We start from the raw sequence: 24,563 nt of genomic DNA, 5'->3' as shown, positions 1-24,563 counted from the left end.
TTTGGGATGTGTTATCCCTGCTGTTTCAGTGTTTGTTCACTTACTCCAACTTGCAAAATTCACTAACTGCAGATGGATCCTCCAGTTATTAGTACGAATTAGTGAGATTTTACTATTTTGTTTAAATAACATCCCATTTCTTATCACTCTTTAGTGGGGTTTCACTCCATTCAATTTTCCAGCAGCAAGTGCCCAAGAAGGCAAGGATCTGAATAAATGCGCAGGATCTGGGATGGGATCAGGCCCAACTGGGCTGTTCTATCTATCTGCAGTATATTGAGAAAAATATCAGGAGGATACTTTGGTGATGCAGGCTACACTACAAGTAAATTAGATAGACAGCTGCACAAATAAAATGCTGCTAGGCCACCACACCTGGATATAAACTGTAATGTATTTTAGAGTATTTGTTTCTTCTGTCCTTTCCATAGTTTAGGCTCCAATCCTGCATAGACTTAGGCCTTGCCTACCCACAATTTTTCACCAGTTTAACTAAAGGTGTGTTTTTAAAGGATTTAGTAAAACCAGCACAAAATCCTGGGTAGACCATCTTATTTCAGTTTAAGAATGGCCTATATAAATTAAGTGTAAATTGATTCATTACCAGTTTAAGCTAAACCAAAATAAGCCACTCAAACCAAAAGTATGAGTGCCTACGCAACGTTTTGTTTCACTAAACCAGTTTTTAAACTGATTAAAATTAAGCCAGTGTATCTTTCTCATGTAGACCCACCATTACACTCAAGCATAACTTCACACACCATGAGTACTCCCATCGACTTAGATGAGACTACTCACTGCATAAAGTCAAACACGTATACAAGTTTTTGCAAGATCAGGAGCTTAATTTTTTAATGCTTTGTAGCCAAGAGAACAGTGTGCTGTTGGCAGCAATACTGCTACAGGAGCAAACAGCTCGGATACATCATAAATCCATAACTTTCAATGGGATTTAGATGCATAAGTTTGACAATCTACCCCAATATAGTTTCACAAATTTCCAACAAACTTAAGTTTTGTTTATTTGAGAATTTTTTAATTATTCTCCTTCCTCCCCTTACTCTCTTGCAGTGGGACTAATTTCCAGCCTCTAATATTATTTTAACTTATGCATTCCTTATGATTTACTCCTTCCTGTTTTTCATCATAAAATGTCCCATACCAGACATCCATGAATGGAAAGGTCATACTAAGTAGTCTTAAAAAATTTATCTCACACACACACACACACAAAACCATTTTCTCTGAATGACTCAATTGCCAAGGACTTTCCCTTCTCAGACTTCATTGCTGAAAGCATCTGAAAAAAAAAAATCAGATATTATTTCTGCCACTTGTAATAGATAACGTAGCCACTTACTAGGGGATAATGTGGCCTGAGTTTACCAGAATATCGATAACCAGCCCAGGGATCTGTGTTAATGTCACCTTCCACAGTCCAAGATGAAACTTCACGTTTAGCTTTTTCATCTTCTGCAAAATAAAAAATAAAACTAAATTTCAGGATATTGGGACAAATTAACCACCTATTCCAAAAATAGGGATAGTATGAAAGGTGACCTGAAAAGAAAAATAAATCTTGATTTGAACCCTTTTTTTTTTTTTTTTTTTGCTTCTTTACAATATTCACAAAGGAAGTCTGAAAGTATATTTGTTTGTTTTCAAGTTTATTTTCCCCATTTGTTTTTTTCCATTAGAAATGTAGGTCTTGTCTGTTTTTACTCTAAGGAAAATGCAAGGATTTATAGGACAATGATATTGGAGACACCAAGCAAGTGAAACCTAATTATTGAAGGAAAGTGATTTTCATTCAGATTCCCCAATATTCTGTTCTGTTTGTTTTTATTAACTCTTGGGAGAAAATACATCTCTGGTCCTTCAATTAAGGCAGTGGTTCTCAAACTTTAGCAAGCCGAGGACCCCCATTTTTATTTAAAAATTTTCACGGATCCCCAACCCCACCACTTGGCCCCAGACCCCGCCCCACTCCACCGCTTCCACAGTGGCATAGCCAGCATAGGATATTTGGGTGGGCAATTACAGGGGGGGCTGGGAAGGCAGCCTTCCCACACCCCTGCAGCCAGGCTTGTGGGGGGCCATGGATGGACCTTCTGGCCAGAGGCTCCCCAGGGCCCCGGGCACGCACCCAGCTCTGGAAGGAAACGCTGCTCTCCAGCGCGTATGGCTCCCGGCTCCCTTCCAGGTCGTACCACCCCATGTTGGGCCTGGTTCCCCCCTACCACTTTTTTATTACCTCCTCTACTGCTACCGGCCACCCGCTCATTCACCCTCCTCCTAGTGGCGGATTAGCTACTAGGCCAACCCGGGGCCCCGGAAAAATGGGCACTCTCGTGCCCCAACCTGGTCTACCTGCCTGGCCTTCCTGCCAAGGAGCAGGGTGGGAGTGCGGGGGCTTGCCCCACACCATCGGCACTCCAGTCTGAGAGCGGGGTTAGGGCGCGGGGCCTGGGCGCGGGGCCTTGCCCCACTCCACCTGGCCCTGGAAGGAGCACCGGGCGGGCAGAGCGGGACAAGCACATGGGCCAGATAACAGCCAGGACTGGGGTGTGGGCCTGGATGCTAAGTGGGTTGGCCATGGCCCACCTAGGCCCACTCATGGCTACAGCCCTGCCCCACTCCCACCCCTCCTCTTTCCCACCTCTTTCCGCCCCCTCCCCAAAGCACGCCTGGCCCCCGCTCCTCCCCCTTCCTCTCAGGCCCTCCTGCACGCCACTGAACAGCTGTTCTGCAGCGTGCAGGAGGGCCTGGGATGGAGGGGGAGGAGTTGATCAGCAGGGCCAGCAGCCCCGGACATGACTCGCGGACCCTCTGGAGTACCCTTGTGGACCCCCAGGGGTCTGCAGATCTCACTTTCAGAAACGCTGGGTTACGAGATTCTTGTTTTGTAGCTGATTTAAAAGTTTCCTTCTTACAGAAAGAGAAGGGACTGGCGAGAGGCCATCCATCCCTCCATGCCCTTCAAAGTAGTGCAGTAAGTTTCTTCCTTCATGCGTAACCTCAAGCTAATGCAAGATAGTTGTGTATCAGTCTTCCAAGAGTGTTGGAGGAGATGACTGGAGTATTAGAGTACCATAGAGAGAGAAGAGAATTTACTCAGGGGGTAAAGGAGTAGCCTTGCTGCATCATCTTTAACTAGCAACGTGATTACTTGTTTCTGCTTTCCCATTTTGAGATCTCAGGAGTATGAGAACAGACTGCCATGGCAATCCCAATGAGTGCCACTGGACTCCTTGTTGTTTTTGTGGATACAGACTAACACGGCTACCCCCTGGTACTTGACACCAATGATGTAAGTTCATCAGAGTCTGCACGTCTAGTGTTTGAGCATCTACCTAAATGATGGCTGATAAACACAAGGAGTTTTGTTCTTTAAGTGAATCCCGCATGGGACAATTAAAAAAGAAAAAAACAGTTTTCAGGTTTGCATTTTCTGAAAAGCTTTAATAAAGTGGTATTTAGATTTGAATTATCTTGAATTATCCGTTAGAACTCAGTAGTTAGTGGCATTGGGGGAAGGGGAACTGGAAGAGTCAGGACCAGTGGAGAACTGCTCAGGTGCTCTCAGGTCTTTATGCTACTGTAAAGTGAGTAGCTTTACACTGAGCCGTCAAAACTGTCACTGACAAGTGGGCAGGAACACTGTGGGAATGCACTGGGAGGATTAATTGCACCACTGCATCTAAAATACTTGCATTTCTTGTCTGTACTGCCATTGCAATGGTGCAAAGTGACCCAATACTGAATGCTACAGTGGCAAGAGTTGCCTGGGGAGAGTCTAAACTACAAAAATTCATTAGTGTTTTTCTGTGATGTTCCCAAACAATAAAAAACACACATGACATTTTATTCTGGGAACAAGAGTCTTACCAAGCTTAAGGTAGGTAAGGTGGGGGTTGGGAGGAAAGATGTCAAGAGTTTGGCTTCTATCCCTCTGACTTATTTTTAATGCTGATTCCCCTTTCATCTATTTCTTTGTTGTTGGGTATTTTTCTTCTCCACCTTCTTCTAAATGTCGGACTTTTATGAGTAATGCATCCAGTCAGCGCAAATGGATTATAACAGCCAAAGTAGAATGATTTGAATATATGAAGTATTGTTATTGAGAGAGAACCACGCAGGCATGTAAATTAGACACCCACAATCAGAGTTCAAGGAACTTCATACACACAAACAACTCTACAGTTGCGGAACATATAAATGAGTTTACACTAGGGAAACTTTGCCAGCCTTTTCCTGCACCAGTGCTACCGACAGCGGAACCTGTAGTGTAGGCCGAGTGCATGCGTTCCTACTACTGTGCCACCTACTAAAAATTGTAATCTGGTTTCACAACAGCTTCCACCACTGGTAGTGCTGATGTAAGAAGATGTTACAGAGCTTGTCTACGTACATAAGCACTAAATGTCCAGCACAGCTGTACTCTGATTGGCTGTCTGGGACGTTTCAATTTTAGAATAACCAGGCATCAGAAACACAAAATGCAAAAAGTCTGGCAATGTCTCACTGCTATAACTTGTTCTCCTTTCTCTGTTCACAGTTTAGCTCTCAGCAATATTTTAGTCATACATGGGTGTGGCATGAATAGAAATAAAGAGATTTATATGCCAAAACCCTTTAGTTTTACCTAGATCTATAGTAATAGCTTAGAGCCTAAGCTGAATCTCCGATGTGCAGTGCACGCTGCCAGGTATCTCAGAAAAATCCACAAGGATGCTTATGCATGGATGCACATTAGTGTAGATGCAGAGTACATTGTATAACTTAGGACAGAATATAGCCCTTATTTTGCATTTTGAAACTAGACTGAAATAAACAAACACTTGCAATAGCATGAATAGTTGATCTTCATATACAAATTCAAAACTGAATAAAGTCTGGATAAGAAGCTTACTTACTTGCTTTCTTGTGTAGTAACTTGTGAGTGGCCCAGCTTCCCTTAAAACATTCCTGAAAGTGAAAATAATATAAAAATCACCATTGTCTGGAATAGAACGTGACCGCCACAAAACGGATGACAAACTATATTAAACAAGGATTCTATTACCTACATTAGCAACACTCAAGAAAACTGCTTTAACTGCCAGTGTTAAGACTGGAAAATACTGTATTCAACAGGTTTATAATGCAAAAGGGAGGGAACCGAGCCAAACAGCTGCAACCATTCCATTACAGCAACTTGATTTCCTCTCATCTCCTGGATATTGTCCCACTATTACTTTTCTGTGTAACCAAGCGCTATAGTTGCAACAAGGATGATGTTGTATCGCGCAGTTCATAGAATCACAAGAGTCAGAGGTGAAAAGGCTCATTCAATCATCCAGTCCACCTCCCTGCCAATGCATGATGGGTACTTACCGCATTTCGTAGTGTTTCAAGTAGAAAAGGAGGTGTGCAGGAGAGGTTCTCCAGCATAGGAAGTGATTCGCAATATGAAAATATTTGAAAACCAGGCCTGGGACCACGATGGTCCCCTCCCTGGGCTGTTGGGGCAGGATAATTCCTCTTGCAGCATGCATTCTGCTTGCCTCTGTTGGGGTACCTCTGTAGGGGCAGCAACGGGGTTCAACTGGCATGATGTGCGCACAAATGAAAAATATATGAGTATGTGTGTGCGTGCATGCACTAGACCAGGGGTTGGCAACCTTTTAGAAGTGGTGTGCCGAGTCTTCATTTATTCACTCTGATTTAAGGTTTCACATGCCAGTAATACATTTTAATGTTTTTAGAAGGTCTCTTTCTGTAAGTCTATAATATATAACTAAACTATTGTTGTATGTAAAGTAAATAAGGTTTTTAAAATGTTTAAGAAGCTTCATTTAAAATTAAATTAAAATGCAGAGCCCCCCGGACCAGTGGCCAGGACCGGGTAGTGTGAGTGTCACTGAAAATCAGCTTGCGTGCCACCTTCGGCACACGTGCAATAGGTTGTCTACCTCTGCACTAGACAGAGAGACTAGAAATAGGAAAGGGAGAAAAATGAATGGCGATAATGAGCCTGAATGTAAAGCATGTAAAAAATGTGTGTAAATGGGAGGATGCGTATGGGGAGAAGAGAGAAAATGTAGATGGAAAGATGAGTGAATAGAGGACTAAAAGCAAAGGAATAAATCAGCACTGAATGGGTGGGGGGTGGTACAGTGAATGGTGGAGAAAAAGAAAATGGATAAGAGTTGAAGGAGAGAAGCGGAGGATAAGGAAAGGATTTGGGGGCAAGCAATAGGTTAAAGTAAAAAACTGTGAGGGAAGAAGAGATTAAAATAGAAGGGTGGATGAATAAGGTGCTGAAAAGGAACCCCCTTCTCTCGCTGGCAGGCCAACATACGCCATTTCTAAATGGGGCTGGTACTTGGGAGGAAGACAGCATGAAAGCTGAAATCTAAATTAATCCCTGTTAAAACTGCAGATGGATTTCTGAGAGTAGGGAAAGAGGTGGATTTGACAGCAATGGGTTGTGTGTGATTTTCTACACGCACACAGGCCTTGTCTCCACTTGCGACAGCATGTACCCTACATGTAAGCTACATGCCACAGTGAAAAACAAACTCCCCTCACGATGCAGTATGTTGTCTACACAAAGTAGTAAAAGGCTCAGGGGGGGAGGAGGGAAGGGAGGCAGTGGGTGAAGTTCCTGCAGTTCCCTGCGGTGGAAAAAGTCTTCAGCAGTGCGGAGCTACTGGAGCCTTTCCCCGCTGCCTCCCCCCTACCAGAGCCTTTCCCTGCCAGTGGAGCCTTTCAGCGTGGCAGGGATAGGCCCCAGCAACAGGGAGGCAGTGGGACACTACATTGCTGAAAGTAGCAGCGTAGGCATGGGAGGCACTGCTTGGGTGCGTAGAGAGCCATGTGAAGTATATACCCTAAGGTTCTGGCATGTTTTTACTCACCTAAGCAATGTCTCGCTATGTACACTGCTATTCATACCCATGTTAGGGGGCGTGCAGTGTACATACTCTACATGCCACCTTAAGTGTAGACATAGCCACACACACAACATGCATAATATATACATACATGCATGCATGCACACAGTATCACACAATGCCTTTCAAGATGTTCATTCAGTCACACTTCGATGAGTTGCCTAAAGCGTATGGCCAGGGTGCCTGACTTTTCCAGGCCAGCCTTCGGTGAAAGTCACTGACTTTCCCCACTGTGCTAAGCATCACACATCTCTAAACAGCAAGTCTTGAGAGTCTTCCTCCATATATCTGAAAGCCTAATTACAAATGGTGTTCTATTCTTAGCTCTAAAACTTTCTGTTCTTGTAGATGAAAGTCTTATTCACATGAACATTTTTTGGTTGTATTTAATCACATTAACTGTTTGGAAGAGGGCAATTTCACATTAACTGTTTGGAAGAGGATAATTCCACTGATTTACACCAACAGCTGAAGTTTCCGAGAAACAATAAGCACTTTTTTCCTTTATAAGGAAAACCTAGTGCTACTGATGAATCATCATAATTTTAAACTGCTAGCCATAGCCAGCAATTTATTAAAACCAATGTGTGCATATACTCAACCCCTGACTGCTACAACAGGTCTGAAAACTACAGAGTGCAATTTAACATTAAAATGAACGAACACACACACACACGCGACCCAATTAGCATCTCTCTTCCCGGGGTGGTGAAGTGTGGGGGCCTGGGGGAGGAGATGAGACACGACACATGGACTCACACATTTTTTTAAAAAGTGTAGCTATGTTTGAAAACAATGATTGGCTTCAATGGGAAAAGTTATCTAATCAATTTTAAAAAGTTAAAAGCCATTTGAAGAACCATTTTCCATGACTCGTCCTGACAATTTTTGTGTTTTACAGTCATATGAACCTATTTTTTTCAAATGTATTTCTCTCCTCTATTGCTGTATGAGAGCGCCGCATAAAGGGGAAAACTGCCTTGTAGAGGAAACAGTGCAAATTACTACATACAAAATAAACTGAAAAACTAAGGGGAAAACTGTCCTCAACTCTTGGCTATTGTTATCTCAGATGTAACTTGAAACAGCAGCAGAAAAACAGAACTGTAATTTTAATTCGATGTTGTCCCTTTCAAATTCACACATTTATTTTGGCTTCAAAACACTACAAACTATTACAGTCCTTCTGTACCTAGACAGGAGCTCAACCTGATGCTCACTAGGAGCAATGTGTTCAACTTAACTTGAATCCAAAAGAGTAACCAAATACAATCAATATTAAACCTGTGAGATTATTTCCCTTTCAGAGACCGTTTCTGTCAATCGATCCAATTGGCTTCTACCTTAGGGAGCCAGCTCAATACCTGCTGATTGAAATGTTGATATAGGTACGCACTGGCGCATCGCTTTGCTGCCAACAGCATTTTCTGGCACACGTGTACTACAAATGATGGTTAAATGTTATGTTACGTATAATCAGTAAACAGAGTGTGTAAGAAAAGCTGTAAAACAGACAATTCTACAACATATTCACTCTCCTGCTCTTCACACAGCAAATGTCAGGTTCGCTCTTGCTGCAGCAGTCATTCAGAATACTTCTAGCTATTATACTTGAATGGTCCCCATTACCATGGCACCCGAGAACCTCCATCTTTTGTAGATTTATCCTCACAACAAATCTGTGAGGTAGAGAAGCACTAGTATCTCAACTTTACGCACGAGGAACTGAGGCATGGGGATACTAAGTGATGTGCCCAGGGTCACACAGGTAGGATGTGGTGGAGCAGAGATTTAAAACTGGGTCACCAGCATCCTAAATTCTGGACCATACTTCTTCTCACAATCTTTATAAGAAACACCCACACCTCCTTTTAAATATTTACAAAATCATTTCTTGCAGTCTGAGACTTGAATTCAATCAAAAAGAATGCAAGTCATAGGAGGGGATTAAGGCTACACTAGAAATGCTGCAGCTGTGCCATTTTAGCGCTGTAATGTAGACACTTACTACAGTGATGCAAGAACCCCTTCCATCGCTGTAGTAAATCCACCTCTCCAAAAGGCAGTAATTAGGCTGATGAAAGAATTTTTCCATCCACCTACTGCTGTCTACACTGGAGCTTAGGTCAGCTAATTATAAGAATATAAGAACAGCCATACTGGGTCACACCAAAGGTCCATCTAGCCCAGTATCAAGTCTTCCGATAGAGGCCAATGCCAGATGCCCTAGCTGGAATGACAAGAACAGGTAATAAAGTGATCCATTCCCTATCACTCATTCCCAGCTTCTGGCAAACAGAGGCTAGGGACACCATCCCTGCCCATACTGGCTAACAGCCATTGATGGACCTATCCTCCATGAACTTATCTAGTTCTTTTCTGAACCCTGTTAGAGTGGAATCACATCATAGGCACATTTAACTTACGCAATTTTAACTATACGCGCTCGGCAAAAAACAAACAAAAAAAGAGAAAAATAATTTAAATACTGTACCTGTAGTGCGGGCAATTCCACCCGCCATTCCACTCAATGAGCGTTTGATTATACGCGATTTTCACCTTACACGGTGACTTCAGAACCTAACCCCCGCATAAGATGCGACTCCCCTGTATAGTCTTGACCTTCACAACAGCCTCTGGCAAGGAGTTCCACAGGATGACTGTGCATTGTGTGAAGAAATATTTCCTTTTATTTGTTTTAAACCTGCTGCCTATTAATTTCATTTAGCGACCCCTAGTTCTTGTGTTATGAGAAGGAGTAAATAACACTTCCTTATTTACTTTCTCTACACCAGTCATGATTTTATAGACCTCTATCATATACCCTCATTACTCATCTCTTTTCCAAGCTGGAAAGTCCCCATCTTATTAATCTCTCCTCACATGGAAGCTGGTCCATACCCCTAATCATTTTTGTTGCCCTTTTCTGAACCTTTTCTAATTCCAATATATCTTTTTTGAGATGGGGCGACCACATCTGCACCAAGTATTCAAGATGTGGGTTTACCATGGATTTATATGAGGCGAGATGATACATTCTGTGTTATTAGCTATGCCTTTCTTAATGATTCCCAACATTCTGTTCACTTTTTGACTGCTGCTGCACACTGAGTGGATGTTTTCAGAGAACTAGCCACAATGACTCCAAGATCTCTTTCTTGTGTAGTAACAGCTAATTTAGACCCCATCATTTTATATGTATAGTTGGGATTATGTTTTCCAAAAATTGGTGTCACATTTATCAACATTTAATTTCATCTGCCATTTTGTTGCCCAGTCACCCGGTTTTGTGAGATCTTTTTGTAGCTCTTCACGGTCTGCTTGAGACTATCTTGTGTAGATTTGCATCAGATGCAAATTTTGCCACCTCGCTGTTTACCCTTTTTTCCAGATCATTTATGAATATGTTAAATAGGACCGGGCCCAGTACAGACCCCTGGGGGACACCACTATTTACCTCTCTCCATTCTGAAAATGAACCATTTATTCCTACACTTTGTTTCCTATCTTTTAACCAGTTACCAATCCATGAGAGGACCTTCCTTCTTATCCCATGACATCTTACTTTGCTTAAGAGCATTTGGTGAGGGGCCTTGTCAAAGGCTTTCTGAAAATCTAAATACACTATATCCACTGGATCCCCATTGTCCACATGCTTGTTGACGCCCTCCAAGAATTCTAGTAGATTGGTGAAACATGATTTCCCTTTACAAAAACCATGTTGACTCTTCCCCCAACAAATGATGTTCATCTATGAATCTGACAAATCTGTTCTTTACTATAGTTTCAACCAGTTTGCCCAGTATTGAAGTCAGGCTTACCGGCATGTAATTGCTGGGATTACCTCTGGAGCCCTTTTTAAAAATTGGCGTCATATTAGCTATCCTTCAGTCATTTGGTACAGAAGCTGATTTAAATGATAGGTTACAAACTACAATTAGTAGTTCTGCAATTTCACATTTTGAGTTCCTTCAGAACTCTTGGGTGAATACCATCTGGTCCTGGTGACTTATTACTGTTTAGTTTATCAATTTGTTCCAAAACCTCCTCTAATGACACCTCAATCTGGGACAGTTCCTCAGATTTGTCACCTAAAAAGAATGGCTTAGGTTTGGGAATTTCCCTCACATCCTCAGCCGTGAAGCTCAATGCAAAGAATTCATTTAGTTTCTCCGCAATGGCCTTATCGTCCTTGAGTGCTCCTTTAGCATCTCGATCGTCCAGTGGCCAGGCTTCCTGCTTCTGATATACCGTATTTTCCGGCGTATAAGACGACTGGGCGTATAAGACGACCCCCCAACTTTTCCAGTTAAAATATAGAGTTTGGGATATACTCGCCGTATAAGACTACCCCTCTTCCAATGCACACCAAATAAAAATTAAAAAAACATCAGATTTGATTTCAATATGGTAATTTTAATTCAAATGCTTATGACATGCAGGTACTTAGCAGGAAAACTGTCACTTATAAACATAAGGCTGTTTGTCATCAAACATGTAAACATAAAACAGTGCAAGTGGATTAAACTTTTCCTAATTCACTCTAAAGCTGAAAGGAAGGATAAGACAATAAACACATGGGAGCTGCCATGCTGTTTGTTTTCTAAACTGTCAACCAAACTGGAACTGATGATGATAGGAGGAAGATAACAAACAAGAGAGAGAGAGCAAGTGCCGGGCAAGTCCCTGGCGAGTTAGCAACGCCCATCATAACTGCAAGCTACGGTATTTTTACAGGGTTTGCTGGCGTGACAGTTTCCCTTTAAAAGCCTTCAAAATCCTCCTGTTCGTCATCTGATATCATAAGTACATCAATGACATCTTGTGATACATTTGTGAGGCAGTCATCGTATGGATCGAATTCCGTATCAGATGGTGTGGTCTCAGCTTCGGCTTCCTCTTCATCTTGCCACAAGTAGTCGTCCTCCATACCATCTAATGAATTTGATATGCCACACTTCTTGAAAGACTTGATTACTGTTTCTGCATCAATATCATTCCAGGCTTTTATGACAAACTTGCACAAAACATCCAACTGTGGAGCACGCATGTTTCCTCCTTTTGTGAATGACTTTTCGCCGCTAACCATCCATTCACTCCACTGTTCTCGAATGCGATCTTTAAATGGCTTGTTTAGGCACACATCCAGTGGCTGTACCAACGATGTCAATCCTGCAGGAATAACTGCCACATCTGTGTTTAGTCTTGCAAGCCTTTGCTTGGTGCTGGGAGTTAAATGAGCCCTGAACATATCCCACACCAGTAGACTACGTTTTTGAATAAGTCCACCTGGTCGCCTGCTCCATACATTATCAAGCCATAGCTTTACCCCTTCTTCATCCACATGTACAAAACAACCAACAGGGAACTTGAGTTTCGGCATTGTTTTTCTTTTAAAAATAATCATTGGTCTCAGTTTGCCGCCATCAGCTGTGCATCCTAGTACCACTGTAAAACTGGACTTCTCATGTCCTGTTGTTTTAATTAAAATTGTTTTTTCACCTTTTTGATGGACAGTTTTATTTCCAAACATATCAAAATTCATTGGAGTTTCATCCATATTGCCAATACTACTGAACGCATAGCCATGTTTAGTGCGCTGTTTTATTATGTATCGATGGAAACTATTTACTTTGCTATCAAGATCTGCAGGTAATTTTTGGGCAATTTTCGTCTTTTGCCTCAGTACCATATTATGCCTTTCCATGAATCTAGTACACCAGGATACAGTGGCCTTAAATCTGTTGCTGTGATCTGGGTTAGATTTGGCCCACTGAAGTGCAAACAAACGTATTTTATTTCGTGTCACTGCATAACCATTTTGGCGATGCTCATTCACCATGTCTGCTACATGTTTTTCGAGTTCTGGCCAATGTGGGGTGCCTCTTCTTAATGCACACTTACCCCTTGGCATACTCTTTAATGCTTTTTCATTTGCTTTCCAGTCCCGAACCATCTTTTCTGTTACTCCATATTGTCTTGCAGCAGCGCAGTTATGTTCCATGGCAAAGTTTACAACTTTAAGTTTGAAACTGGCTTCATATTTCTTTCTTCTTGCTGGTGGAGCCATGATGGGGTTTTGACTGTTGGACATTTGTATACTGTACTGTATGTACTGGTGTTGTACTGTATGAACAGGTACAGATACTGGTGCTGTACTGTATGTGGGACCCAGTATACAATAACCAGCCAATCACGGCAAGCGATGTACCTTAACGGCGATTGGCTGGTTGTTGTATACAAAGCCTGCTTGGATTGGTCAGCATTGCATCCCCTTCCTGTCAGTTCTTTCTCTGCTTCCACACAGCTCTCCCTGCCTGCCCAGCCCTCCCTGTCTCCAAGACAATCAGAGCAGTAGACAAACACGCCTCTTTCACCCGTCTGGCCCGCCCTTGTATCCTATTACCTCCTTCTCTGCCTCTCAGATCTCGCACATGCTCGCCAGGAGCGAGATCTGAGAAAGTAAAAACAGTAGTTTCCAGGCAAGCTTATCTCGGCTAATAGGAAATAAACATAGGCTTGGCATAGCACATTAGGGCTTTGCTATGAGGAAGAAAATCTGTTTGAACAGGGAAGCATGTCTGATGCACACTTTTTTTGCAAGTGTTGTAGCTGTGTGGACCCCAGGCTATTAGCGAGGTAGTATCTTTCATTGGACCAACAGGGTGTAAGAGACAAGTTTTGGCGCATACGCAGGGCGCTTCTTTAGCTCTGGGTTTATTCCCAGAATCATTTATTCCCGGCCCTGGCTGCGCGCTCTCATCCATTAAAAGGCGGGATTCCCGCCTCTCTGCTCTAATTTAGCGCAGCGCTTCCCTGGGGCCACCCTGCGGCACTTCCCATAAGACTCCCAGCCCTGTGCTTCCGCAGAGCTGTAACAGTCGGCTCCAAATCAAGCCAGTCCGCCTCTTGGTTACCTACAAGCAGAGCCAGCCGCTCGGGCTGCCCTGCCCAGGACGTGCACCAGAAGAGGCGCGCTGGCTACTTAGGAGCCCTGGAAGCGAGCGGGCTGTGCTGCACAAGCTCTGGCCATGGGCTTGGACTTCAGTAACGTGCCCGGCTAATTCCCCCCCGCCCCGCGCTTCGCCGCAGGGTCGGTGCCGTGCCAGCCTGCACATTACACACAGACAAGAGCAGCCCCCCCCCCCCATGGTGCGGTGTCCGGTGCGATTGGGCACGTGGCAGTGCCCTCCCTCCCCCCATGTGGGGCTGGTTCGCAGCCCTCTGGGCCCCGCGGGCTGGGGCTGCAGGGGACCCGGCTTGCCTGGCTTCCCGCACAACACGGCGTCCGGCGCACTGGCTCGGCAGCTGATAGGGCTCAGCGCTGTCTCTGGAGCCGGGACTGTGTTCGCTCAGCGTGTCAAGCGAGGCTTGCTGAGGGCTCGCTTTGATAAGCGGAGATCAAAGGCGCCGGGGACCCCAGGTCTTAATCAGCTGAGCCTCGATGGTCCCCGGCTCGCTCACTCTCTCTGTCCGGGAGCCGTCACCCCTTGGGGCAAGATGCCCTCCCGCCCCCCGCTGTTCGCCCCGATCCGCCCCTGGCCTGCTCCCGTGCGGATCGTGGCTCCCTTTCCCCGTAGGGATCCCCCCGCCCGGGCACTCCGCGGCAGCCGCAGCTGGTTCCCACGCTCCTGTCAGGGCGGGAGGGAGCGGAGGCAGCCGCAGCAGCCCGGGAGACATACCGGTATGTGGTGCCGCAGATTCAGCTCGGAGGTTTCAGCACCCGGCGTACAAGACGACCCCCGATTTCGGAGAAGATTTTCCTGGGTTAAAATGTCGTCTTATACGCCGGAAAATACGGTACTTAAAATTGTTTTTGCTATTACTTTTTGAATCTTTGGCTAACTGTTCTTCAAATTCTTTTTTGGCCATCCTAATTATATTTTAACACTTCACTTGCCAGAGTTTATGCTCCTTTCTATTTTCCTCACTAGGATTTAACGTCTACTTTTTAAAGGATGCCTTTTTGCCTCTCACTGCATTGACAGAGTTAAATTAAAAGCATTAAAAAAAGAGAATGGGACAAGCACTATCTCCAGCTCATTTTCTTGCAAATATTCTCACTACTCGGTACCAGGGTCAAATCTTAACTGCTGAAGAAGAGGAGTTGGCTATGACGTGGACATCCAGCAATCATCCCTCCAGAATGCCAACTATAATAAACTTCAGAGCTAAAGGTAAACCATTCAAGAAATATATGTTTGCTGATGATGTTTAAAAGAAAGTCACATCAGTGAATTGGTGGAAGTCACTTAAGCACTTGGATTCAGAGACAGTTGAAGTGATAATCTCACTTTTAACAGCAGTGGCTTCTTCTGCCTATGTAGAAATAATATCTTCTTCCTTTGGACTAATTCATTCCAAATTGAGAAATTGTTTGGGACCTGAAAAAGCAGGAAAGCTTGTTTTCCCTTTCCAGATTATGAACAAATGGGAAAATGAAGGTGAAGACAACTGAGTTAGCTGCAGAAGCCAATATTTTAAGTTTCTCATGTTGACCTGGCTGACATAGTTGATTTAATATATATATTTTTTTTTTTACAAAATATTTCATTTAACTATTTTAGTTAAACAATTTTAACAAAAAACAAGCCTGATTTTAAAAAACTTGAATGTTTAACTAAATTCAAATATTCGTATGCTTGTTTTGTTAAAATATTATATATTTGCCATTGGAAAAAAGAAGTCCAGAATATATAATGATGTTGTTTTAATTAAATAAAACAATTTAAACGTCTATCTGGTGATGTTCTCCTCCTAATATAGCATGGCAAGAAAATCCTCCAAATATTAATGATTAACCTGTTGAATTGGAGACCGTTCACCTCCCAATGACTTCAAAAATATCTGCTTCAATTACTTTTGGTAGATGAAATAACCAGACATTCTCTGATATAGCTGTAAAACTAATCTGAAAAGTTTTCAAAATAAATCACTTTAAAAATGTATAGTGTGTACCTTCTAAAAATGAAACCTACATCTATCTCTGAGTTGTGAAGAATATGTATTAAGGTTATAACAACAAGAATGCACTTTTATGTAGAAATCCAGGATTAAATCGACTAGTGACGACTAGTGATTTAAATCAATTTGATTTAAATCAGATCCACCCTGCAACTACTTAAATATTGCAGATCAGGAATCCTAGGATCTAACCCAGCCTCGGAGAGGCACGTGTAAGTGTTGTGTAGTGGCTATCGCTAAATAATCTAAGCACATATATTTAGCACATCAATTCAATCTGAAAGGCATTGCGGCTAGTAGCGAAGACTTGGATCTGCCATACAAGAGTCTTAGGTTCTATTCCCAACTCTGCTTGAGGTGACTTGTGCAACCTCCCTGTTGCACAAGTCAAGGAACTGGCCCCGAAATGTATTATCCATTTTTTCCTATTGTGGAGTTGTGTGTTATACTATACTATACCAGTACAATAGTCCAACATTTAAGCTCACATTCCATTTTAAAACTGGATATTTAAGCTGCTCACAATATTCAAAAATTGCCTATGGGACTCACTGCAAAACTGGGGAGGGCTGAGGGCATTTAAGACAGCTTTTAATTATTGACTATGAAACAAACTTTTTTAAATGTACAAATGTGAGAATGAACTTTTTTAAAAAAACATAAAACAGTTTAGCCTTAAAATTTCATACTCTGAAATACATAGTCCTCATACGGTCACAGAATTATAGAAATGTAGGGCTGAAGGAGACCTCAAGAGGTCATCCAGTCTGACCCCACCCTGAAGCAGGATCAAGTATACCTAGACCATCCCTGGTAGATTTTTGTCTAACCTGTTCTTAAAAGCCTCCAATGATGAGAATTCAACAACCTCCCTAGACAATTCATGAGGAGTGTGAGCTTTTAAAAGTTTGAAAACTTTTGGTTTTGAAATAAAATGTGATAAATAAATTAGGAAAAATCACAGGGAACTTAGCTGAATATGTAGTAACTAAATTTCATATGGTTTTTAAATCTAAGTTGTGCTGAGCCTGACCATTACTTAGAAGGAAGCTCTCCACAGGAATAAGAAGTCTATGGAATATGTGTACAGTACTCTTTGTGCACCTATTATTCACATACCTTAAAGCTGTGTTTCTCAAATATGGCCATCATGGCTAGCCACCCGGGTTTTTTCTTGCGGCCACAGCTTCCTGGACGGTGACAGGGGCGGGTAGCAAAGCAGCGGCCCCTCCCCTGGGGCCGCAGTGAGGGATTGGGCCCTGCCCCTCTCTGGAGCCACAAACACCACAGGAACAGACAGCCGCTGTGAGTCCCCCAACTTCCTGGAGGTTGTGGGGCTCAGGCTTCTGGCTTCAACCCTGCGATGGCGGGCAGCAGGCTCAGGCCACGCAGCAGCGCTTTAACCGTGTGGCTTCAGGCCCTGGCTGCTGAGCTTCAGGCTCACCACCCCATCATCCCTGGCCCCTGCTGCCACCCCCTACCCCTCACCCATCCACCCCATCACCCCTGGCTCTCGCTGCCTCGCTACCTACATCCCCATCCAAGGCTTAATTTGTCTCCCAGCTGAGTAAGTCTGCTGTGAAAAGTAATATTTGTATGTTTGTAAATATCACTTTTCACTGCCCCCGCCCCCCCCAGCTAGCTAACGAGTCTGGTGCTGTGAAAAGCGATATTAACAAACATACAAATATCACTTTTCACGGAAGCAGACTTTCTAGCTAGTAAGTCTAAAAAAAAAAAAAAAATAGGCAACCAAGAAAGCAAAAGAAACAACAATAAAGACAAGAACATGCAACCTTGTGTTTCTATTCTGGTTAGGCCCAGTAAAGAACACTGGTCTACAATTTTTGAGAAGTCGTCTGCTTCAGAGATAAAATGTGCTATTTATTATGTATTTTGATGTGCTGAATTCAAATATGACAATTAAAACAACTGACTGGCTACTGTTTCTAAAATATTTAAGTCTTTACATTTTATGTCTATGTATATTGTGTAGATAGTAGAGTTTTAATCATAAATTGTAAACCTAGGTCTTTTCATGTGTTTATGGTTGCTTTACATGATAATATTTCACCAGTCCTGTTTATGGAACACTTTAAAAATCAGCAAAAAAGGGTTATATAAATAAAATTTATTATGAAACCAAAGGCAAAAAACTATTATGTACATAGTTTAGTCCTATTCAGTGTCTACTCGGTGCTTCTTGGCTTGTCTCTTGTATTCGTTAAATGGAGCATCTCTTGTCACTGTCCAGCAATAGTCTGCAAGCATTGATGGGCTCCATTTGCCCTGATAGCGTTTCTCCATTGTTGCAACGTCCTGGTGAAATCGCTCGCCGTGCTCGTCGCTCGCTGCTCCGCAGTTCGGTGGAAAAAAATCTAGATGAGAGTGCAAAAAATTTATCTTTAGTGACATGTTGCAACCAAGGCTTTTGTATGCCTTGAGGAGGTTTTCCACCAACAACCTGTAGTTGTCTGCCTTGTTGTTTCCGAGAAAATTTATTGCCACTAACTGGAAGGCTTTCCATGCCGTCTTTTCCTTGCCACGCAGTGCATGGTCAAATGCATCATCTCGAAGTTCACGAATCTGAGGACCAACTGCCTTTAACTTAGCTTCACTTAACCTTGGAAATTTTCCACGGAGGTACTTGAAAGCTGCTTGTGTTTAGTCAATGGCCTTGACAAAGTTCTTCATCAGACCCAGCTTGATGTGTAAGGGTGGTAACAAAATCTTCCTTGATTCAATAAGTGGTGGATGCTGAACACTTTTCCTCCCAGGCTTCAATGACTGTCGGAGTGGCCAATCTTTCTTGATGTAGTGGGAATCTCTTGCATGACTATCCCATTCGCAGAGAAAACAGCAGTACTTTGTGTATCCAGTCTGCAGACCAAGCAAGAGAGCAACAACCTTCAAATCGCCACAAAGCTGCCACTGATGTTGGTCATAGTTTATGCACCTCAAAAGTTGTTTCATGTTGTCGTAGGTTTCCTTCATATGGACTGCATGACAACTGGAATTGATGGCAAAAATTGCCATTATGCAGTCAAACAGATTTAAGACTCGTCTTCGATGAATCAATGACCAGTCTCCACTCATCTGGATCGTGAACGATGTTGAGGGCTGCCATCACACCATCGATGTTGTTGCAGGCTACAAGATCACCTTCCATGAAGAAGAAAGGGACAAGATCCTTTTGACGGTCACGGAACATGGAAACCCTAACATCACCTACCAGGAGATTCCACTGCTGTAGTCTGGAGCCCAACAGCTCCGCCTTACTCTTGGGTAGTTCCAAATCCCTGACAAGGTTGTTCAGTTCACCTTGTGTTATGAGGTGTGGTTCAGAGGAGGAGGAGGAGGATGGGAGAAAATGTGGGTCCTGTGACATTGATGGTTCAGGACCAGAAGTTTCATCCTCTTCCTCAAGTGAGAAAGATTCTGGTGCATCAGGAACCGGCAGTCCTTCTCCGTGGGGTACTGGGCGTATAAAATGCACAGTCCACTTTTTCTTCTTTGACACGCCTTTCCCAACTGGAGGCACCATGCAGAAGTAACAATTGCTGGTGTGATCTGTTGGCTCTCTTCAAATCATTGGCACTGCAAAAGGCATAGATTTCCTTTTCCTGTTCAACCACTGGCGAAGATTTGTTGCACAAGTGTTGCAGCATATGTGTGGGGCCCACCTCTTGTCCTGATCTCCAATTTTGCAGCCAAAATAAAGGTGATAGGCTTTCTTAACCATAGTGGTTATACTGTGACTTTTGCATCACAAAAGCGCTTCACCACAAACATAGCAGAAGTTATCTGCACTGTTCACACAAGTACGAGGCATCTCTGCTCACTTTGGCTAAACAGAAATATGTCCCTTTGCAAAATCAAGCACTGACAAATAAGAGAGCACGACACTGTATGATTTCTAGAGCTGATATAGGGCAATTTGTTCAGCAGAGTGATGTAAGCTTCGTTATGATTGCATCATCCATGACTTCTAGGAATAACATGATGCAATTCATATCATGTATGACACAATACCAGCTTCAGATTGCATCATTCAGATTGCATCATTCATATTTTGCCTAAAAAGCAAGTACTGTCCAAACCCAGTCATAGATTTATTCATAGATCCAGTCAAAGATGTATTTTAGTCATTTCTGGTTTAAATTGAGATCCCTTCCCTTTATAACTCACTTATCCTCCGCCATTCCCAAGTCAAGGGTCGTATATACTGACCCAATAGCATATCTTGAAAACTAGAGCCAATCAACAATTTTAAGCATCATTTTCGTTCTCAGTGACCCAGAATTAGTAAAGTTTGACTACATTTATTTCAGAAGCATTTTGGCTGTAGAGCAGTGGAATAGAGACAACTGTTCGTTATTAAGTCCAAAAAAATCCCAACCATACATAAATATATTATTGTGATTTGGACACACGTGCCTATTTATTACTTTTTCCTAAAGTATTAAGTATTTTAGGAAAAATTGCCATAGCGGCCACCAGCAAGAGTTGATGGCTGCACTCTGTGGCCACCAAAAAATTTGTTGCGAGAACCCCTGCCTTAAAGAGGCCTTTGCTGCTACTACTACCCAAAAAAACAGATCCTGCTTCAGCTCCATGTATCGACCTCCTGATCTGGGATCTGAGACACCTGTTTCAATTTGCTACTGGAAAGGATTAATCACAAATAAAGCTATCATTCTTTTAGACACAATGAAGAGTAAAAATGCTTTGTACTTTTCTAGCATCTTTCATTCGAAGATCTCAAAATGCTTTATAACTGTAAGTTAACCCTCACAATAACCTTTTGAAAAAGTAATGATAATGTACCTTGACTTTACCCACCATTAAAATGAAGCAATTTTTGGGGTAGAACAGAGTAGCTGGGTAACAAAACAGATGGATATTACCCAACAGTTTAGGACAAGAAGCGAAGAGGAATACCGTATTCAATTGAAATGGGAAGATTAATTTTAGATAGACTAACAGGGCCTAAGACCATGAAACAAAATTCAAGAGAGGGTCAGACAAATTCAGAGTAACCATGTTTAGGGCAAATTTCTAAAACCTCCTCTCTCTGAGAAAGAGAGGAGAAAAGCTTCATTTACAGGAAAAGTGACCTTTACCAGGGAAAGGAGAAATGAAGATGACACCACTAGGGACCTCGCCATCCAGATATAATTTACCTGGAAAGTACACTTAAATACTATGACTATGGGTGCTATAGAAAACCCTAAAGAGATAAAATGTTTAATTTCCTCACTGCTCTGCATTTAAATACTCAGCTTTAATATTGCATAAATTTAACTGTTTGTATTGAATTATATATTACTACTTATATTTTTAGACATTTTCCGTATTGGGTAGTTCTATAAATCAGTACATGGATTTCTATATAAAGACACACGGAATATCCTCTCCAGCCTATGCCAAGAGCAAACAAACTACTCATTAGGAACAATTTTTGAGTGTGGAAATATGTATTGAATATGAATGGATACAGGATCTTCCTAAAGAATTTATTTTCTTCTCTGGAACCTTAGGCCTGTGAATTTTTCACACCCAAGTGATTTACTTAAGCCAACCTAACCCTTGGTGCAATGGAAGAACTCTTCTGTTGACCTAACTACATCCACTCATGGAGATGGGATTTTCCTGTTGCTGTAGTTAATCTTTTTGTTGCTGTAGGCAGCATCTACATTACAAAACTACAACTGTAGTGCAGTACCCGTGCCGCTGTGGCTCCTTGCAAGGTTTCATGGCTTTTAATAGTATCTAGGTTTTCTATACTGTTTTTCATCCACAGCTCTCAAAGCACTGTTCAAAGGAGGTGAGTGTTATTATCCACATTTTACCAATGGGGAAACTGAGGCATGGAGCAGTGAAGTGACTTGCCTAAGGGTTATCCAGCCATTCAGGGGCAGAGTCAAGAACAGAAGCCAGGTCTCCCAAGTCCCAGTCCAGTGCTCTATCATTAGGTCACATTGCTTATCTGTGTCACATGACTGAGCTTTAGAAAATAAGCTGCTGCACTATAATTTTGAGTAACTTTCCTTGTATCTTACAACAGTAGCTGGTATTCAGGTAGAAAAGTAGAAAATAAGAATCCTTTCTACATTTTGCAGACTTGAGAGAGGAAAAAAAAACCCTACAGATACTGCTAGAATTTCTGCACAGATTTTTATTGATTTGGCTATTAACTTACAACATGCTATATTCACCAAGTAATATCTATATACAGTACATACTGAAGATGAATCTGTATTGCCTGTTTTGCATAAGGCAGCAGGTTACAATAGGTAGTGATGGTGGAGCCAATCCCACAAATCCTCTATACACAAAACACTCCTAGGAACAAGAGAATCAGAAATACCATTCCAGGTAGTGAATAAATATGGAATAACCTACCCATTTGGGAAGTTTCTTCCCAACCCCAAGCAGTTAATAGTTGGCTTATACCCTGAAGCAGGAGGATTCATGTGCCTTATAAATAAATGTATCATAATCCTATTTCTCTTATCAATGATACTTTTGACAATTAATTGCACCAGTTAATTATGTACCAAAATATTACTATTTATTCACTGAGGCCAATGGGCAAGGATTCAACTGTTTGTTTTACTATTTATTTTATATTTTTCTAATGATTAACCATGCCTGAATTATAGTTATTTTACCTTAAATCTGCAGAGCCTATAACATTTTTTCCCCCAAGAGCTTGTTTAATTAATGTACCCAGAAAAACAGAAAAGCCATATTTTCAAAGCAATAAGTCCGTGTTACCCTAGGCACAGGAACATTTTAAAAACAATTTGATTATCAGGTTCCATTTTAAAGTATTAAGCACATACTTTAAAAGAGGACACAACAAATATGAGACATTGAGAAAAACTCTTTCATGCTACAATACTCTGTCTACACAAGATTGGAATATTACAAACATATATGGGATAACAGAGGCAGTGATTTACACACACAAAATCTAGACCACAGCATCTAACTTCCTACACAATAACAATGTGATTTCTGTGAAAATAAAAGCGAACACTGACTACCCCCCCCCCCCGCCCCATTCATTCTGAAATGCACTGTGAATCTGACAGAGCAAGCTGAACTGGAAATTAACTTCCAGTTAATTCAGTCCAGCAAAAGAAGGTTGGGGGAGAAGGAAATAAATGACAGAGCTGAAAAGAGATGTAGGGTGCTAAACTGTAGTAGCGAAAGATGCTGAAACAGTTCTCCTTTTGTATTTCGACATGCTTGCATCCAGCCCAGAAACATGGTCCCCAGTCAAGTACCTTCCTACAGGGTCTAATTTTCTGCTGTGAACTTTCCTCTAGGGTCCAAGTACAATCTTTCCCCCACTTCGCCTTTGCAAAAGGGACACGCCATCCAGCCTAAGCCTATAAAAACCAAGTGTGTGTTTCTGCCTGTCCATTGTAAACGCGGATCTCGGGGGAAAGAGTGAAAGGGGGCAAAGTTGGAAGCCTCGCTGCAAGGATCACAGGCCCATCTGCTCCTCACTCTCTCCGAGTCACACACCTGCTCCCGCTCCCCACCTGAAAGCGCCTGCTCACTGCAACCAAAAATCACAGGACTTCGCAGACAAACCAAAACTACGGCAAGCGCCGGAGCAATGCAGGGAGATGCCGGGGTTCCCGCCCGGAGCAGGCTCCCCGCACCCCAATTGGGAGAGCAGCAGCAATGGGAGCCTGGCGGGGGTGTCCGGACAGGAAGCAGAGCCCTGACTGCAGCCGCGTGAGCCTAGGCAGGGAGCACCCCGGGGCAGAGGGCCGCGGCGGGGGCTTACCTGGGAGCAGAAGTAGGAGCCCTGGATGCCCAGTTTGATGCAGGTTGGGCACTGCAGCTTGGCCTCGTGGCTGCACCCAGCCGTTTCACACACCCGGGTCTCCACGGCCGCCATGCTGCTGCTGCTGCCACAGAAGCGACTCAGCCACCGGGAGGGAGGAGCCGACGGGGCCTCTGACTGAAACGGGGGCGGAGCCCAGCCGCGCAAGAGCCGGCACCTCCCCTCGCCTCTCACGTAGGGCCGGGCTGCCGCGACGGGCCCGTGTCGCGCGCGCGGGCAGACGGCTCCGGCTCAAGGGCGTGTCTGGCGCCCTGCCTCGCCCTGTCAGAGCGGCGCAGCGTGCTCAGCTCGGCCGGCCGGCGGCGCTCGGGGGCCTGCGCAGCGCCTCCCGCTCGCCCCAAAGGCCCTCAGCCCTGCCTGTGCACACCGCCCGCGGCGCCTCCGAGCGGCCAGGCTGGGTCAGACCGGCGATCCAATCCGCAGGGCTCGCCGCGCCAGGGGGTGCTGGGTGCCGCGTGCCGCGCGGGCGGTGACAATAACTCTGAGCCCCGACCGACAGTCAGGTCTCCTGGTGTGGGGCTGCTTCTGGGTCCTGTTCTTCCTCCGGCCTAACAGGGAACCAGGGGCGCTGGAACCATTTGTATAGCGGGGGTAGGGTGACCAGATGTCCCGTTTTTAAAGGCACAGTCCCGTTTGAGGGGACTTTTTCTTATATAGGCGCCTATTACCCTCCACCCCCTGTCCCGTTTTTTCACAGTTGCTATCTGGTCACCCTAAGCAGGGGTGCTGAGAGCCATTGACCCAAACTGTAAACCCTGCATATCATGGAAATGGGTTCAAGCTAGTTCCAGCAC

At 43.4% G+C, this 24,563-nt stretch overlaps 1 protein-coding gene across 1 annotated transcript in view; it reads right to left on the bottom strand.

Moving 5' to 3' along the window:
- METAP1 (methionyl aminopeptidase 1) overlaps positions 1–23,905 on the bottom strand; it is a 43,735-nt gene extending 19,830 nt beyond the window's left edge. The window contains exons 1-3 of the mRNA XM_034771634.1: positions 23,710–23,905; positions 4,917–4,968; positions 1,361–1,473 (exon numbers count right to left, since the gene is read on the bottom strand). Of these exons, the coding sequence (XP_034627525.1) occupies positions 1,361–1,473; positions 4,917–4,968; positions 23,710–23,823 (279 nt within the window). The 5' untranslated portion in view covers positions 23,824–23,905. The remainder of the gene's footprint in view (positions 1–1,360; positions 1,474–4,916; positions 4,969–23,709) is intronic.
- Positions 23,906–24,563: the final 658 nt, after the last annotated feature.

This window comes from Trachemys scripta, chromosome 5, assembly GCF_013100865.1.
Source record: "Trachemys scripta elegans isolate TJP31775 chromosome 5, CAS_Tse_1.0, whole genome shotgun sequence".
Classification (NCBI taxonomy): domain Eukaryota; kingdom Metazoa; phylum Chordata; order Testudines; family Emydidae; genus Trachemys; species Trachemys scripta.
This window is presented reverse-complemented; position numbering and strand designations above follow the sequence as displayed.